Here is an 18,828-nt window from a genome sequence, read left to right on the forward strand (position 1 = left end):
TACTCAAGATGGGGTTTCACTGCACCCTTGGCCAAGTCAACTTAAAAAACTGAGACTGAGAGTAAGCTTCTTTCTTCTGCTCTTTCTCTCTCGCACACGATCAATTATCAATATTCGATCCGTCCCACCAGCTCCGATCAGATCAGATCAATGAAGCTCCAGAGTCAAACAGTCTTCTTCATGTTCTGGTTCTTGCTGGCAACAGCTTCCGCAGGTAACAAACAAGCAAATCCACTGTCGATTTCCTTCTCACACTAACAAGTAACAACAGTAAAAACCAATTCATCGTCCTCAGACATTCTGCAGAACCCAGATTTCGAGCGCCCGCCGTCGAACTGGAGAGCAACCTCCACAGCCCAATTCTTCCCATTAGACGAAAACAGCACCACGCTGCCTGGATGGACATTCCTGGGCAAAGTTGAGTATGTAACTGCGGGATCCAATCTAAGTCTTCCCCGGAATGGCCACGCCATCCTGCTTGCTGACGAAGGCAAAATCAACCAAACATTTACAGCCAGTGGAGAGCGAGCGCAGTATATTCTGACATTCGCCGTGGCCAGGGGAATCCAGGACTGCTCTACCAATGCTAGCCTCGTGGTGTCTGCGCCCGACTCCACTGTGGAGTTCTCGGTGTCGGGCAAGTATGGGAAACAACCTTGGCAAGTATACGGGCACTACATTGGAAGCTGGGGAGATGGCGAATCTGTGAACTTAGTCATCCAAAGTCAGGCTGTAGATTCAGAATCCAACTCCACGTGTTGGCCTGTGGTCGGCGATCTTTCCCTGCTCGCCATTACATCCTCATCAATTAAGGTCAAGGATAAAGGTAAGTATCTTCAAATTTATCCCTCTTTCCTGTCGTTTCAAACTGCTTCACACTCCCTAGCTTCGTGTAATGGAAGTAACAGATAATCTGCTCCAAAATGGCGGCTTCGAGCTGGGACCTGCATTCCTCGAATCCTCCAATGAAGGAGTTTTAATGGATTCAGAACCAAGCCTGACTGAATCTGCTCTAGAGCAATGGACAATACTCGGAACTGTGAAGTACGTAGATGCAAAGAATTTCTTTGTTCCGGAAGGCAAAGCTGCTGTTGAGATCTTGGGAGCCTCAGCTGGTGTACAAACAGCAAAACAACTAACCCGGGGGTCTGAATATAACTTACAATTCATGCTGGGGGATGCAAATGATTCCTGTTCCGGCGATTTCGTCGTGGGAGTTGCTGCTGGATCTTCAGCTCAGAATTTCACTGTTCACAGTAATGGAACAGGGTCAGCCAAGAAATACTCGTTAAAATTCAAGGGTGATGGAGAGAGTACAACCTCGATAAGCTTCCAGGGTTACACGACTAGCCAGCGAAAAGACGGCGTTTTCTGCGGACCAATGGTCGATGCCGTCGTCTTGACTGAATCAAGGGGGTGCAGGTGCAAACCAAAGATGGGCAGTGTTTTGGTTGGTTTGCTCCTCGTAGCATTGTTTAAATTGTTTGAGCTTATATGATCATGTATCTGTGATTCAGCCGAGAATTTTTTTTTTTTTGCTCTTCTGTGGTTTGTGCCAAAGCAAAGAACACAAACTGGATTACAAACAACTCCATGTATGATTCGATTTGGTAGAGCACAAAACAGCAGGGCACGCCCCTGATGATTATTATTATAACAAGATGAGCAATGCTCAGCCAGTTTTCTTACAAGGATTACAGGGTTAATACACACAAAGCTACTATATTTATTTGGCTAGACAAGCCAGCCGATCTCACCACTCTAATATATCTCGCTGCCAGGATAGCAATCCCAAGCTGTTGCCCCCCAAGGAACATCCGAGAAAGGCACACAACTGATGTTTCACATACAAAACTAGAGAGCAACAGAGACGCGCATCACTACTTGTATAATCACGCCAAGGTGTTTTTTACCGCAACAGCTTTTAGACACCAGCTTGTTCACAAAGATCTAGCAAGTCCAGTGTCTGAAATATACATATAAACAAAGTTAGGAGCTCCGAGATATAGAAAAACTGGTAAGAAAGAACACGGCTAGGGGTTAGACTAACCTCAGGTACAGAGAGTTCAAGACGAAATTTGGGACCATCATAGTGATGCAAAACTGGTCTAAAAGCATCTTCTTCTAGAGGCTTGCACATTTTCCTAACTTGAATTCTCACCTAGTTGAAAGTAACACGTGGAAAGTAAACACCAACCCATATGAACAAGCAGTGGCTGGGTTCATTTCAGTTAAGGTACCTGAGCAGGAAACCTTGATTCACCTTTGCATTTTTTATCTTCCCAAGCAGTGGGATCAATATTGGTTCCCCCAAATGTTGTTGCCTGTGCAAGCAGATTGCATTACAAACAAATCAAGGCAAGTTTATTATGGCAAAGATGCTACCATGAAGAAATTCTTATCGAGGATTTAAATCTATCAATCCAAACGAACCATAAAAGACTATTACCACATACCTCAAAGATGCCGTACAATTGGTGAGTAGTGTAATTATACAGGAAAAGAGGTAAACCGGGTGTTATCGCCCTCACAGAGTCTCTATATCTTGGTGGCAAACCTACAAGAGAACACAAATATGAAACCATGTAACCAGATTCACATAATGTAACTTAAGCAAGAAGGTAAAAAAATTTGTATGAAAAGAAACCCTTCAACCTGCAAGATTCTTTTATAAATTGAACCAATGTGCTAAATTACAGCACATAAAAAATCATATAGTTACCAAACAGTTGTCTCTTCAAATCCTCCTGCATTGTGTCATTGTTGCAGACAAATATATATCCACCAAGAACCTCATTTCTGGGAAGCGTTTCTGTGGCAGGTAATGTCTTAAACCGTTTGTCAATTCCATTTGTTTCCTCCTTGTTAACAGTGTTGGTATTGCTGCTGTTCGACTCCTTGATGTGATTTGTATTGTTATATCTGCTTCCAGTAATATATCCCATAGAGTTGACGTTCAGATTCTGGTAAATAGCATTCGCATTGTTAATACCATTCCTAAGGGAGCCTTTGTTTACACTTTCATTCAACTTCGTCTCCAAGTTTAACATGTTCAAGGTAAAGCTTTCAAAATTGTTGTTATCTTCCTGAAACCCAAAATTTTCCCTGGGCCTCATTTCTGCAGAACCCTTTGAGAGATCTAAGTTGATTCTTCGCTCGGGTTTGTACCTAGTCTGCTCCGCCAATCTTGAAGCGGCAGCAAACCATTCTTGCTCCTCAGTAGCTTTTGACTGGACTCTGAGTTCATCACCCAACTGCCAAAAGCTGCGAGTGCTCTCCATGCTGGGAAACCTAGATATGATATAACAACAAATCTTTGTTGGATATATTTCCTAGAGAGACAACACTAATAGAAACATGGCACCTAATCTTAAATTCACTTTTGAACAAATCAAGAAGTAACATAAATCCCCGGGAAACAGAAGCTTCATGGTTCACATGATACATTCTAACAAGTACACCAATAAAAAACAGGTTTAGCCTTTTCAAGATCGATAAAGGAGCATCTTAAATTTGGATGTAACCGTGATGGGAAATGCTCTTAAAATGGAACTTAAACTTGAAAAGATAAAGAAGAAAAAATCAAGTATAAACGCAATGAAGAAATTACCTAAAGTGTTTAAATTTCTAGACATGTTAGGTGTAAAGCTACGTCGAGGTAAAACGTGAGATAGTCAAATGGGAGGGAGCAATGCTGATGGAATTGATATCCACAAACAACAAATTGCAAGTGCATAAGCAGACACGTTACGAAATAGCAAATTTCACCAAACAAGCAAGCATAATTATAACAAAATTAAAAACCTTTCTTAGCTGGAGAAAGAAATGAATCGATTAAAATATGAACAGATCAGTTGAAGAATAACAGTTTTAGATTAGAAGTAGAACCTGGGATCCAAAGCTCAAACCTAAATCCAGTAAGAGAGTAGAGAGAGATGTAAAGTCGGACCTTTTATCTCCACGTCTCCGGAATGCCGAAAGGTGCAACAGAGGAGGAACAAAGCCAGATTTTTCGCCGTTTATACCGACGACTTCAGCTCAATGCCCCTCAACTTTTGCGTTATTTACACAATGCCACTGATCCACACATGCTCTCTCTAGTGAGAAGCGGGAGCGCGCGGTGGAGGAGCTTTATCATTTATCAAGATCCAATCGCGTGTGGACCGTCGGATCAACGATTACCCTTGTACGCTGGTTGCACATTTGATGCGATATTGAATTCGATGGTAAAAATATATTCCCTCCCTTCTTCTACCGGAATTCAACTTTTCTTTTTTTTTTTTTTTTTTATTTTTTATTAGGGACACGGTATTTATTAATAATTAATAATATTTATAATTTTAAAGTAAATTTAATATATATAATTAACAAAATTAAAATAAATATTTAAATATTTAAAAATTATATAACAATTAAAAAATTGTATGATATCATTTTATATAAAAAATAAAATTTTCTATTACAAATAAATAAAAAAATATTTTTATTTATTTATAATTAACATAAATCAATTTTATAAAAAATTGTATAGTTTTAAATATAGATAAAAATATTTATTTTTTAAAAAAAAAATGTAAAAATAAAGGAGTGTTTTTATATACTATTTAAATAAATACAATTATTTAATGGTAGTATAATCATTCTAAAGTTGAAAAATACTGTGCATAATAGTTTGAAATCCAACTGAAGATCACGAAAGACTATGGAAATGAATCAATCAAGACTCCATTTAGATTAGAGGCAAAAAATTAGCATGTATTGTGATATTTTTTACGGACAATTGGTCTGCCCTCCCTACAGGTAGTGTTCAATTATAATTCAGTCCCTATTTTAAAATAATTGGTCTGCACTCCCTCCTTTACATATTTAGTTTAATATTAGTCCCTGTTTTAGATTTTCTCAAATAAAAATTGAATGTACCTCTAGAATATCTTTAAATGCTTCCAAATTTATTTTATATACTTACAACACATTCTGTTTAAATTTGTCCACGTAGCTCCGAATCTTCGGTTTACCAGTTTTCGAACCTCTTGTTACGGTTTATATATTTGTCAAAGTGCAAACTGCTAGTTCAAATCGCCGGTTTACGGTTTCAACCGACGGTTCGGCCATTATTTTTTTTTTTTTAATTTTAAACTTGCACGCCGGCTGCGATTGTGGATTATAGAATGTTATGGGCGGGCGGCGACAGTGAAGAAGAAGCAGGAGGAAAAAAAAAAAAAAAAATGAAAAAGAAGAAAATACAAAAAAAAACAAGAAAACAAAAAACGTACCCTTGCAACTATAGCTGCGGTGGAATGTGGAGAATGGATGTTCAGAGCTAAAATTGTATATTATATACTTATAATTAAAATTACTATATATCATTAAATTGTTATAAAAATAAAGATAATATTAATATTAATAAAAATAAATAATTATTAATTATATAATAATAATATACATTATTTTGGTTATTTATATTTTAAATTTTGTATTTCTTATCATACAATTATATTTAATTGAAACTATCTTATTATCTAATACACATCAATTTCTTAAAATTTAATTTTGTTTATTTCAATTTAAAATTTAATTTGATTTAATTACTTAGTAAATTTATTATTTTAATTACTTTTATATTGTAACAATCTTAGCAATTATTATTTATATGATTTTACATAATAAATAAATAATAAATATATCTGAATGAAATTAAAATTGAAAATAATATTTTTGAATAAATTTTTAAATTTAGAAAAACTTAAAAAGGAAAAAAAATATTAAAAATAAATGTACATAAATCGGCGGTTCAAACAGTAACCGTCAGTTTTTTAAACCGCAATCGAAACTGTCATTCAGAAGGTTCGGTTTCGGTTTGACATTTTCATAAACCGTAACCGACGGTTTGAACTGTTTTGGTGTACCTGATATAACCAGGTTGGAGGTACAACATAGCTGCTCTAGAATACTCACCTGCTTAGCCGAGTCATACCTTATGCTTAGATGCCCTTGACCAAAAATTGTTGTGTGCGCTACGGTGTGAATTAATGTGTAATAGATCTAAATATTTTCAATTTTTGATAGCAAATATGTACTCTAATGACCAATATAATTCAATTTAGTCGCTTATGACTTTATTAGATATCTACTAGTTGAGGTTGGACTATAATAGTACATATATCATTCAACCTATCTAAGTCATTTTTTACTTGGTTAACCATTCATAATAAATGTGTTGTTTACCTTTTTCTGACAATTTGAGGTGTCACAGGAAGACTATGATAATGAACGCATCCTTAGTTACCGTCAACAAATAAATATTTTGAACAAAAAATTATTGTTCTCCAACCACATGTTATTGGAGCATATATACTCTTTATTGAAGCATATGAGACTATTATTATAAGTAGTTAAGATCTGCGCTAGGGTATGTCGATATTTTATGTAGGTACATAAGAATGTGATCTGGGTACAAACACCTACATGCGAGGTATAAATAATAGTTTCTTAGGTATTATTTGTGTATTATCGGGTATCTTCAAGTGTAGTTAATTTCAGTCATTTCCATGGAAATGTGTCAATTCGCGTATTCGGTGAGAACACTTCCCCTCTCGGTCTTGGTGAACTAAATGTTGTTGTGTGTGCTATGCTGTGGATTACTACGTAATATGTCTAAAAAACAATCAATTTGTGAGAGTAGTGATACATGAGTAACAACCAACAAACTTATCAACCTCATTTCTTACTTTTTTTAGCCATCTATAGTAAACATGTGTTCTTTTCTTTACTTACATGTCAGGGAGTCGTGAGAACACAATAATGATGAATTTATCTCAGGTTACTAAGAGCAATTGAATATGTTGAACCAAACACGGTCAATTTTTCCAACCATATATAACCAGAGCATATATACGCGTTAGCGGAGCATATGACTTTATATTACAAGTACATAAAAATTGGTATATGCATGAGTGTTTAGGATGTGTGTTTGAATGTTATAATTAGAATTGTTGAATAAGAAAAAAAAAATTTGACTCTATTTATTTTTATTAGTTCTTTTAAAAAATTAAATTTATTTTTTAATAAAATTATATTTATAATTATTTTATTTTCACATTTTAAAATAAAAAACTAATAACATTAGTAAAGATTTAAAAAAAATTATACAAAATTGTGACATATATATTTAATATAAATATTTTGATAGAAAAGATTATTTAATTTTATTTTCTTGTAAATTTTATTTTCTATAGAATAAGGATTTGTTTGTTTTTTTTGTAAAAGATTTCAACATATTTTTCTACAAAAATAATATATTACACGCACTCATTATATTTATATTATCTACACATTTATATATATATATACATAGTAAGTATTTAAAATACATAGAATACTATACATAAATTTTATTACTAGTATTAATATTTTAAAAAATTGTATCTTATATATACGATTTTAAATATTTAATAGAATAATTATATATATATAGATAAATAGATATTTTGCTAATATTATACTGAATCATATAATAAAGTTTATATTATGTATAATATTTACATAATATTTTATATTATATTAAATATAATTATGAATTTTGTATAAAAATAATATAAATTATTAATATCAAATTTTCTCATTTTATAAGTAGAATTAAAAGAGTAAGTAAACTAATATTGATAAAATGAAATATATAATTATGGTTGATTGTGCACCTTTTTTTTCTCGCCAACATTTTTATATCATTGTCTTTTTCGGAAGATATTAATTTATATACTCCATTTATTGACAAGATTAATTTATTTTTGTGCCAAATTTATTATGACTCTATTTATGCACGTAATATTTGTACGATATCTTCCATTTTAAGCAGATTTTTGCATTAATGGTTGATATTTATTACAAAAATTAACATATGTGCATAATTAAATACCGTATATTTATTTTATTGAGATTTTATTTTCTTTCAAAATACACGATATTTAATTTAATTTAGGCATTTAATTTTTAATGCCTATATCTACAAATATCCTATTCGTGTCCACCCCTGTGCCAAATTGATTGTTATTTCTTAAAGTGAGATAATAAAATTTTGAGTGAATAAAATTGTTTAGTATAAATGAATTATATATAAGTTTAACGAAAAAAAAAAAAAAAAAAAAAGGCTGAAAGGAGTAATACTTCTAAAAAATTATACAATTTGATTTTAATGGATAATAAGATAATTTCTTAACTATTAATATGAAAAAAATATTAAAATATAAATAATCACATTTATAAATACTGATAAGAAATAATATATACTCATATAAAAATATAATAAATAAAATATAAACATAAATTATTCAGGAAAAATTTTAAATTTTAAATTATTAAAATTTGTTGAATAAAATAATTAATTTTTATGGAAAAAATAAAAAAGAGTAAAAAAACACTATAAAGAATACAAAAATAGAAGAAAAAATAAATATAAAATATAAATTGCATATAAAGTGTTTAATATAGAACAATTATCTGCACTCGTCAATCGTGACTAGAATGTAAAAAATATATAATATTTTATAATATACATAATATATTTTGTCAGTCAAATAAATAATAGACAAATTTGATAATTAAATATATAAAGAATATATTTTGCAATTTTTTTTTATTTTCTACATCACCCCACAGTAAAATATGATTTTAATTATTATTTTTATTTATTTATTTTTTAAAGATACATAAGTAAATGTACGCATAATGTAAATAGAGGTATATAGGTGGAATAGTTAATAAAGTGAAAAATAATATAAGTAAAGCGAGACAATTATAAGTATATAAAATAGCATTAAGAGTATTTAGATATACTACAGAAGTACATCAAATTTATACTATATAGATAAAAAGAAAAATATAAAATAATGACTAATGTTAAATTAAATAAGTAAAGGAGGGAGTGAAAATCAATTTTTTTATAACAGGGACTGAATTATAACTTAATAGAACTGACAGGGTGGACAGACCAACTTTCCCTATTTTTTATAAGATAAAAAATCTATATTTAATAAAATATTTATTATAAATTTAATAATAACAAAATTATAAAAATATTGTGTATTATATGTATCATAAATATTTTTTTCTTTCACTTCTACTTAACTATTTATTTTTTATATAGAATATTATTACTTCGTTTGCCCCTAATAAAATATGCCAGTTTTTTTTTTTTTTTTTCCTTCTAAAAAGGATAAAAATTAACTATTTATGAATGTTTGTTTAATATTTTAATTTAAAGTGTTTTTTTTATGTTAAGTATAACTAGTATATCAATAATATAAATAATAATATTTTGTATTAAATTATTGAATATTTTTTGTGAATGTGTAAAATATGCATTATATATTGTGTGAATATATATTATATTGTATTTTTTTATAATATTAATTGCAAAATGTGTAAAAAAATTTGTTGGATTAATACACCATAATTTTTTTATTCATTGTAATTCAATAATTTGTTTTTCTTTAATGGTGAAAAAAATACGAAGTTGGCAAAATATTGTGTAAAAAAAATGAAAAATATTGAAATTTCAATACATTGAAAATTTTGGTATTGTATAATTTTTTCGGTACGATATTATTATATAGTTTGATATTTTTAATGTAATATCGTTTGATATTTTGGTATTCAATTTATTGGTATATATACCGATAATTCGGTATATTCATACGAAAACTATTAATTGTAATTTTTTCTTAAGATTATAAATTAAGGGTTTGTTCTTTTTATACTTTTATCACACATATTTCATTATTTTTTATATTTTCTATATAATTTTCTATACCTCACATAAAAAAATACTATTTCAAATTATCTCACTAAACAACAAACAAATTCTTTTAATTTCAATATTTCGATATGAAACGGTACATACATATACCTCCGTTGTATTGAATTATCAATACTATATTGTATATATATTTGTTATATAGAATTTTTGGTATACCGATTTAAATATTGATACAGTATATGTATGTTTTTTAACATATTGAAATATCCGATATGGTGTACTCTATGACTTAGTATTTTTAGTATATCATATCGAGCCACCTATATTTTTAATTATATTTAGTTACAACATACAAAAATGAGCAGGCCTGAAAGCCCAACTCGGATTTGATACAAAAAAATGGAAGCATTTTAATATTTTAAAATGTGAGTTTCAGATTGTAAAATTTGTGATAATGAGCTTTGACTTGGGTCCTATTTACAGACACCACCCAACTTCTAGAAAGTGATACTTACCATTGGCAGCAGGTGAATTGACTCCCCACGTCGAATCACGCAGATGCTAATTTGTAATCGACTGTCACGATGGCTTTTGACATGGATTAAGACTTGAATCTTAGTCAATTCAACCTCCTTCTAACAGACAACTGGCCTTTCCTTCTTCCCTTTCACCGATTCTCGCATCGCGGCCACATAGTAGACCATCAAGTACGCGACCTCCTTGATTCGCACGCATCCTTTTTACTTTTATTCAAAATGCATAATTGTGTATTTTTTTTTTCACATTTTAAACACTTAAAAATCACCAAGACACATCAATTTGCACTAAAAATACACACCATGCATTTACCAAGGCAATTCGACATAGATTATAACAATTTTAGTAAAAAATTTCATGATGTGCTTATAGAAATCACTAAAAAAAATATGTCCAAGATCAAACCTCCTTACACTAACCTTTGTTCGTCTATGAACAAAGTCAATCAAAAGTATAATCAACAAAATGTTAATGCTAGTAAAAAATCTCCTAGGAAAGTATTGCAGTGGTGATTAGGAAGAATCCTAGTGAATTAACATGATCCTTAAAACTTCTACCTCACTAGCAGAGCATGGTCTTGAATTGCAACCAAGCCTGAGGCAAAGTCTTATATGATCCTTGTTTACATTAAGAGATCTGTAGTCTTTGTTGCGCTGTTTTACTTGCATGATGGAAGCGGGACAAAAATTGTTGAATTTGTTTTGCAAGGTGGATAGAGTTGGTACGAAGTTGATCCACTTTCAAGCTTCATCATGGAGAGAGAATAGGAATAGAGTGACTTGGTTTCATCTTCTGATACTCACTGAATTTTAAAGTTGAGTAAACTATGGCAAAGCTCTTCAGATGATCATAAGGTCTCTCATTCTTCAGTTTACTAAATGACTCTTGGCTAACCAATGAGATCGATGTTGGCTTGAATTCGAAGTTACCATGAATTTGGGGAACATCATTAAGGACCAAGTTTGCGTTTAACAATGCCTCATAGTGCACGTCCATTGGCACATTATCTCGTGGTGCTTGTGGATTTCTAGCGCTATTAGGCAGCGATTGCACATTATTATTTGCATTGGCGTTCGCAGGTGGAGCTAACCCCTACTGGAATGCTTAATTTTGAAGCACTTGTGCTTCCTCAACCCTATGCACATGATCGTTTAGCTCATTCATCCCTTGTTGCATTGTTTGTAGCATTTGAATTATGATATCATTGATCGTGGGTGGTTTAGGTACAACCTTCATTTGAGGAACATATAGCATATGAGGAATATCAACATTCATTTGTCCTAACATAGTTTGTTTTCTTGCATTCTTTTTAAATTTCTTTGAGCGCGGACACTTTTTCTCGAAACACTCATCTTTTTAAGATCCCTGCAAAAGTGAACAAAATGTAGTTAAGGTTTAATATTTCTAGTTGGACAATAATTATCATAGAAATTGCTATCTCACTCAAATACATTTTTAAAACGAATAAGCCGCCACCGGCGCCAAAATGTTGATTGAAGTTTGGCTTTGGTTTAAAATGTGTTTTTCGTGTGTGCTTCTTTGTAGCCTAAAACATTTCATCAAATAATAGAATTTTCTCATGTTAACCGGTGAGTGTCAGATCGAACTATGAACACGAGTATATGAATTAAGTTGAATTGAATGCATTTTATATTGCTGAATTTTAAGCATGGAATTAAAAGATTGAATGCAAAGTAACAACGAAAGTAGATAATACAACACGAGGCTAACTATACAAGCTAATTATCGGTGTGGAAAAGGAAAATAAGTGTCCGCCAAGTGAATGAAGGTGAATGCGATATATGTACATATTTTGTGCATTAGAGTACTGCATGAGAGAGAACATGAAAGATATCTGCTTGCTAATGCACCTCACAGTTTTGGGACTATTCGTTCTATAGGTACTCTAGAGAGCTACACTGATCATTGACTATATATTGAACTGATGATCTACTGTTAGATGCATACTTCACTGCCCTGCGAGCTGTTCTCATTGACACTCGCAATTGATGAATCAATAAATTAGATTGCTACCTACCTTTTTATTAGATTTTTTAAGTTAAATTGTGTGCAAAGAGCTGTTTTCACGAGTATCTTGGATCTACCTAGCATCGTGTTTTTTTTTTTTTCGAATTTATCTAACTAGATTCAGTTAAGTGACATATGCATTTTGAATCTCATTATCTTAAAGTACTTCGCGAGCTGATATCTCAAGTTTATGATATTAGATTTTAACTATTATCGGAATTAAACATTTCGATTACACTAGCAATGAAACATTGCGATTTAGCTACACATTTAATGTGTGTTACACTATAAAGTTTATAAATTTATCTAAGAGTAGAATTTAAATGGAATGGGTGGTGAGCACGCGACTCTTGTCATGAGTGCTACCAACCACCCGCGTCTAGCGCCAGAGCTTCTTACACCTTGAGCTCTATCTCAAATAAAATACGAGTTTCAGATTGTAAAACATGTGATAATGAGCTTTGACATGGGTCCTATTTATAGGCACCAGCCTATCTTCTAGAAAGTGATACTTGCCACTGACAACTCGCGAATCGACTCCCAACCGTCCAATCCTGCATATGCTAATTTGTAATCAACAGCCACAATGGTTTTTAACATGGATTAAGAGTTAGATCTTAGTCAATTCGACCTCCTTCTAACAGACAACTGGCCTTGCCTTCTTTCCTTGCACTGATTCTTGCATTGCGGCCAATTAGTAGGCCATATAGTACGCGACCTCCTTGATTCGCATGCATTCTTTTATCTTTTATTAAAAATGCAGAATTGTGTCTTTTTTTCACATCTGAAACACTTTGAAATCACCCAGGCACATCAATTCGCACTAGAAAGACAAACCATGCATTTACCAACACAATTTAACACAGATTTTTGCAGTTTCAGTCCAGAATCGCATAAGTGCTCATAGAATTCGCTAGAAAAATAAGTCCAAGTCTAGTATTATCAATAGCATTTTCTTATGGAAAATGATAGAGTTTGTAAAATTGAGGGCATGGGCACTATAGATTGAAATTTAGTTCGGGTTTTCTGTTATCTTTGAACAATGTGAGATATCTGCTTGATTTGTATAATAATTTGTTTTCTTGTGTTGAGTTAGAAGATATAGGACTTAAGGAAATATAATTGGAGTAATGAAAGTTTTAAAAGATTCTATTTTTATATTTAAGGCTGAAATAAAGAATAACCTATGTGTTACTAAGGTGGTGTCAATTATACCTGCTGAAAAGGCTTCTAATTCTATGTGTGTTGACAATACAGTCTTGTAGCATAAAAGACCTTGTCATATTAGTAACAAAGGAAATTTTAAGCATAAGTGGTTGTTCTGGTAAAGATAAAGTGTCATGTATGCCTTTTTTTTATGATGACGATTGTATGTTTGATAAACAATATAGAGTCCAGTTTAAAAAATGCTCATCCCTTAATGTGCCTAAATATTCTAGAATTCTTGAATATCTTCATGCCGATGTGTGGGATTCTTTCAATGAACCCACACACGGTGAAAATAGATATATATATATATATTATCTATAATTGATAACTTTTAAAGAAAATCATGGTTTTTCTTGATGGAAAACAAATCTGACGTATTCGATGTTTTTAAAAATAGGAAAGCCTTGATAGAAAACCAAACCGGACTTAAAAATTAAATACTTAAGGAGTGATAATGGGCTAGAATACAATGTATTGAAAGAATGAATCAAACTCTCCTTGAGAGAGTAAGGAGCATGTTAGCATTCTCGAGTTTATCCAAAAGTTTTTTAAGAGAAATTGTTACTACAAAAGCTTATATTATTAACTGATCGCTTTTTGTGGTCTTAGAAGGCCAATTTCTTGAAATTGTTTGGATAGAAAAATCTGTTGACTTATCAAACTTAAAGTTTTTGGTTGTGCTACTTTTACTTTTAATCCGATAAACTTGAACAAAAGGCTGAATTTTTTTTCTTTTTTCTATACCAAATGTGTGAAAGGTTACAAATTATAGTGTAGAAACTATCCAGATTTTAAAGCTGTAATTAGCTGTGATGTGACTTTTAATGAACATGATATGATATGTTTAAATAAAAAAACTATTAATTTTGGTAATAGTTCAAATAAGGTGAAGTCCAATAAAATTCAGTTAATTTTTTTGAATTAAAGAGTGCTGAAATAGATTTTTTTTGCCTGAAAATGATGAAATTAATTCTGTTCTAGTTGATTTTCCTATGTTAGGGAGGTCGGATTATGATATTTCTAAACCAAGTGGTCCAAATTTGTGTGAACCTAAAGATGGTTCGTGTGTTAATGAAAAATCAAAAAGAAATACCAGGCTCTCGTCTAGATTAGATGATTATGATTTAAATTTATATGATTTTAGTATGTTTGATTCTTTTGATGGAAATGAACCAATGTTTGATTCTTTTGATGGAAATGAACGTTAGACTTTTAGTGAAATTGTAATATTAGAACATAAAAATGAATGATTTCAAGCAATGCAAGATGAAATGAATTTTTTAAAAGTGAATCAAACTTGAAAATTAGTCTCAATGCCTGAATCTTGTTTTGTTGTTGATTGAAAGTGCTTGTTTAATGTTAAAAAATGAGGGTGAACAAACTGTTAGGCTTAAAGTAAAATTAGTAGCAAAAGATTTTACACAAACAAGGGCATTGATTTTAATGAAACATTTTCTCCCGTTGTTAAATTTTTTATTGTTTGTATTATGCTTGCTTTAATTAGTAACTCATTTTAATTGAGAACTTAAACAGTTTGGTGTGAAAAATAATATTTTTACATGATGATTTTGATGAAGATATTTACATGAAACAGTCCAACCGTTTTGTAGATAAAATAGGCTTGATTTGTGTGTTCACTTAAAAAATCTGTTTATGGTTTGAAACAATCACAAGGGCAATGAAATCTGAAGTATTTTTCGATAGTCGGTCAGGTGTTCAATTGTGCAATAATCTAGTTATTCACGATAGTTACAAGCATATTGATGTTAGAATTCATTTCCACATGATATAGTTGCAAAAGGCCTTATAAAACTTGAAAAAAAAAAATCCTTTCCAATTCAATCCAGCTGATGTGGGCACTAAACCATTACATGTTGCTAAATTTGAGTCATGTTAGAAGATTTTAAATTTTGATACGGGTGATTAGATGTTAATTTTCTTATTTGAAATAGATATGTGTTTATTTCTTTCTATTTTTAAAGGAAATTACTAAAACTTCTTTTTCGACCGTAGGTTGGTTATAATGATCCCTTTAAAAGCCCCGTTAATCATGTCTCAAAGGTGGAGAATTATTGGGTTGGCTCCTGATTTGTTTATGAGTGACCCATGTATTTAAACCCAATTGAGGGTTGTTGTCTTGAAAGAAAGCCTACCAAAAAGCCCAATACTAAACAGAGAGTAAATCTTAATCATCCGATCTAGGAACATGTTATGAGTCATTCGATTTTATCTTGTCTGTGTCTTATACTCTTGTACCGCTACTGTGACAGATTTATACGTTCCAGAAGAGGTGTGTTCGCGATTCTTCTTCTTCTCACACGCTGCTCCTTTTTCTCTCCAAAAAGTGTGTGTTCGATTGAGGTTTTCAAGCAAGTGTTTGTGTAGATTGTGTATCTGAGTGTGATATAATTATTAGTGAGAGATTTCTAGAGAAACCGTGCGATTTTATGTTGTTTTGTTAGAGTTTATTCCTTAGTTCGATTTAAGGCTTATTTTGGTCATTTTTTTGGCTTTTTCGGTGTCGAGGCACTCTCCCCACAACTACTTTTACTCTATCGGGTGAATTGATGTAGATTAGAATAGTACATCTCTGCAACTATGTCCATGTGTGCAAGTTTGATTATTTATATATTAAGAGAAAATTCCCATAATTCATATGTGGTTTGGAAACTTCACGTAATTCTTTCTTATAGATTAAAAATTGTGTGACATTCTTTTATATTTTCCAAAATATTGCATCAAACCCCCCGCAATCTATACTTTACAGAGCGTATGCAACACATGCCAATAATGTGCATTCTGAAGTTGGCACACTTCACAGATACAACATTATTGATACGTGTCGTGTACACTCTATTAAGTGTAGATAGTGAGGGGTTTGATGCAACATTTTAAAAAATATGAGGCGTGCCATGCTTTTTTTAAACCATATGGAAGAATTACACGAAGTCTTCAAACCACGGGTAGATTTTGGACAATTTCACCTATTTATTATTATTGATTTTTAAAAAAATTTATGGAATCAGAATCAGTTTGATTATTTCATTGGAACAATTAGTTTTACTAATTATAACTATAGACATGTAAATATTCTTTGTTTTTATGGAGTCACTTGTATGCATTGGATACTGTTGATGCAATTTTTCAATAATAAAAAGTAAAATTCGAAAATAGGAAATTATCTTCGAATTTGATATAATTAGTGCATGAGATTAGGAATCTCTAACACTGTAGGATACATTAATAAAATAGAAAAATAAAATTACAGACTGGAAAATAAAGTGGTAATCGCCAAAAGCAATTCTCTTGAATTTGATGTCGATTGAAGATCCTCTGCCAGTTGTTGACCCCAATCCTTAAATATTCCTCAGAAGAGATGTTTCGGAACCGTCGCCAGCAACCGCCGTCAACCGCCCACAATGAAACATTTTGAAACGTCGTCTGGTCGGTTAGGCAACCGTCTCGCCAACCGCATAATCCAATTGACCAATCCAGAGTCTAACTGGTCGCTAGACCAAACTGACTCCTTGGTCGCCCCATCAAGCGACCACCCTCTGGTCTTTCCAGACGATTCAATGGTCGCCCCAACCAAGCGACTGAACTACTGTACACTTAATTAGGTGAATAATTAACATACCTTCTTCGCTTGGTCCAAACTCCGTATTGGCCGACTCAACTGATGGCGGACCAACCGACTGCAAACCATCCGATCCGACTGCAGACCATCCGACCTGCCTATCCGACCACGGACTTTCTGACCTGCCTATCCGACCGCGGACCTTGCGACCCGCCTGTCCGACCGCGGACCTTCCGACCTGCTTATCCGATTGCGGACCAACCGACCGGATCAACCGACCGCGGACCAACCGACCTGAGTGCATATTTTCTCCTTTTCCGCCCGATTTCGTGTCCTAACTTCCTTTAAGATCCTGCTACCATTATTATTATTATTATTATTTGTGCGTAACAGGTACGATTATGATTTTAATTTAATTTAAAAATTATTAATAATTGTTGTTGTGTCATACGGTAAAAATCAAATATTTGAAGTTGCTAAAGTAATCTCTCTTATATAAGACTTTTATATGATAATGTAAATATTATATGTGTGTATTTTATTTATGTAATTATTTTCTTATAATCTCTTGCATGACTATCAATCTAAGAATAGATGTTCAAGTGTTGGACATTCTGAAGGTTTGGATTTGAAAAATGCATCATTGTATAATTCTACTTGTCACACACTTGAAAGTGATCATTTAGCTTTGTATGATTAGTATATTGCTTATAGTTCAAATTCTTATGCTAGAGTGTCATCAACATGTGAATTGGACTTATATTTAAAGGAAAATATGTTACAAAGAATTTCACATTTTGATGTTTTGAGTAGGTGGAAAACTAATTGAGTGAATATCCTATTTTGCAAAAAAAATATGCAAGAGATGGGTTGGTTATTCTTGTTTCAATAGTTACTTCTGAATTGACATTTAGTACAAGTGAAAAATTGGTAAGTCCTCGTCATAGTAGGCTTAATCTATCTATTTTGGAGGCATTAATGTGCGCTCGACACTGATTATGAAATCAAGCTAAAAGTAAGTATTTTTTTTTCTTCATTAATATAAGATAATAATATATATTTTTAATTAGGTGCTACTGGATCAACTGTCGGATCAAAAAGTTGTCCTCATGCTATGCTAGATGAAGATGAAGAGTTTGATGTTGAATAATGCTAGAATTGACTATTTGATGTTTTGAATATATATATTTATGTTGTATTTATGTACTTCTATTTTATTTTTATGGATCAATATTTGATTTTTTTTGTGCTTTAGCACTTACTTCTCATTTATTTTTTTAGTATTTGATTATTAACAAAAACTATATATTATTATTTTTTTTAAAAAATGAATTTGCGGGTTAGTTCCGAATTTGACGGGTTCAAGACAGGATGGGTCCTGGGTGAGGCGGATCTCGAGGCCTGCAGAACCCGTCTCAAACTGACCCCGTTAACATCCCTACATATATATAGTACAATATAATTATGTGTCATATAGAAACATCTATTGTATTGTATTGTGTGGAATTATATCATATGTTGTTAAATGTGTTATACATTAGATTATCGTGTGATGTCAAATATGTGTTATCTGTCTTGCTGATTTGACCCGATCAGCACGAAAACCAAACCAATTATTATAAGGTTGTGTTTGGTATATAGAGTTTTTATTTTTGATATTTTATTGAATAATAATTTAGATATAATATTTATGAGATTGTTTAATTAAAATTTTTTTATCTTA

At 31.9% G+C, this 18,828-nt stretch overlaps 2 protein-coding genes across 3 annotated transcripts; one reads left to right on the forward strand and one right to left on the reverse strand.

Moving 5' to 3' along the window:
* Positions 1 to 1,543, forward strand: LOC127258441 (uncharacterized). The gene is made up of 3 exons (XM_051285281.1): positions 1 to 214; positions 296 to 826; positions 909 to 1,543. Exons 1-3 carry the CDS (start codon positions 151 to 153, stop codon positions 1,496 to 1,498), a joined length of 1,185 nt encoding a protein of 394 aa, XP_051141238.1. The 5' UTR covers positions 1 to 150; the 3' UTR covers positions 1,499 to 1,543.
* Positions 1,544 to 1,672: 129 nt separating this feature from the next.
* Positions 1,673 to 4,111, reverse strand: LOC127258442 (B2 protein). Of its 2 annotated transcripts, none has more exons than XM_051285283.1 (6): positions 3,950 to 4,111; positions 2,723 to 3,291; positions 2,457 to 2,557; positions 2,241 to 2,324; positions 2,051 to 2,161; positions 1,673 to 1,966 (listed from the first exon to the last, which is right to left on the reverse strand). In XM_051285283.1, exons 2-6 carry the CDS (start codon positions 3,279 to 3,281, stop codon positions 1,925 to 1,927), a joined length of 897 nt encoding a protein of 298 aa, XP_051141240.1. In that variant the 5' UTR covers positions 3,282 to 3,291; positions 3,950 to 4,111; the 3' UTR covers positions 1,673 to 1,924. The 2 variants fall into 2 exon arrangements, with proteins under 2 accessions (XP_051141240.1, XP_051141239.1); XM_051285282.1 differs by having other exon boundaries at positions 3,889 to 4,072.
* Positions 4,112 to 18,828: the final 14,717 nt, after the last annotated feature.

The sequence above is a fragment of the Andrographis paniculata genome, unplaced genomic scaffold (assembly GCF_009805555.1).
Source record: "Andrographis paniculata isolate CXL003 unplaced genomic scaffold, ASM980555v1 Contig59END, whole genome shotgun sequence".
NCBI classification, from domain to species: domain Eukaryota; kingdom Viridiplantae; phylum Streptophyta; class Magnoliopsida; order Lamiales; family Acanthaceae; genus Andrographis; species Andrographis paniculata.

Bases quoted from the DNA above. Each gene is read 5' to 3' on its own strand.
- LOC127258441 (XM_051285281.1), top strand. From the start codon at position 151: ATGAAGCTCCAGAGTCAAACAGTCTTCTTCATGTTCTGGTTCTTGCTG. The intron at 215-295 runs GTAACAAACAAG...CATCGTCCTCAG, and splicing joins GCTGGCAACAGCTTCCGCAG to ACATTCTGCAGAACCCAGAT. The intron at 827-908 runs GTAAGTATCTTC...TGGAAGTAACAG, and splicing joins AATTAAGGTCAAGGATAAAG to ATAATCTGCTCCAAAATGGC.
- LOC127258442 (XM_051285283.1), bottom strand. From the start codon at position 3,281: ATGGAGAGCACTCGCAGCTTTTGGCAGTTGGGTGATGAACTCAGAGTC. The intron at 2,162-2,240 runs GTACCTTAACTG...ACTTTCAACTAG, and splicing joins AATCAAGGTTTCCTGCTCAG to GTGAGAATTCAAGTTAGGAA. The intron at 1,967-2,050 runs GTTAGTCTAACC...TGTATATTTCAG, and splicing joins TTGAACTCTCTGTACCTGAG to ACACTGGACTTGCTAGATCT.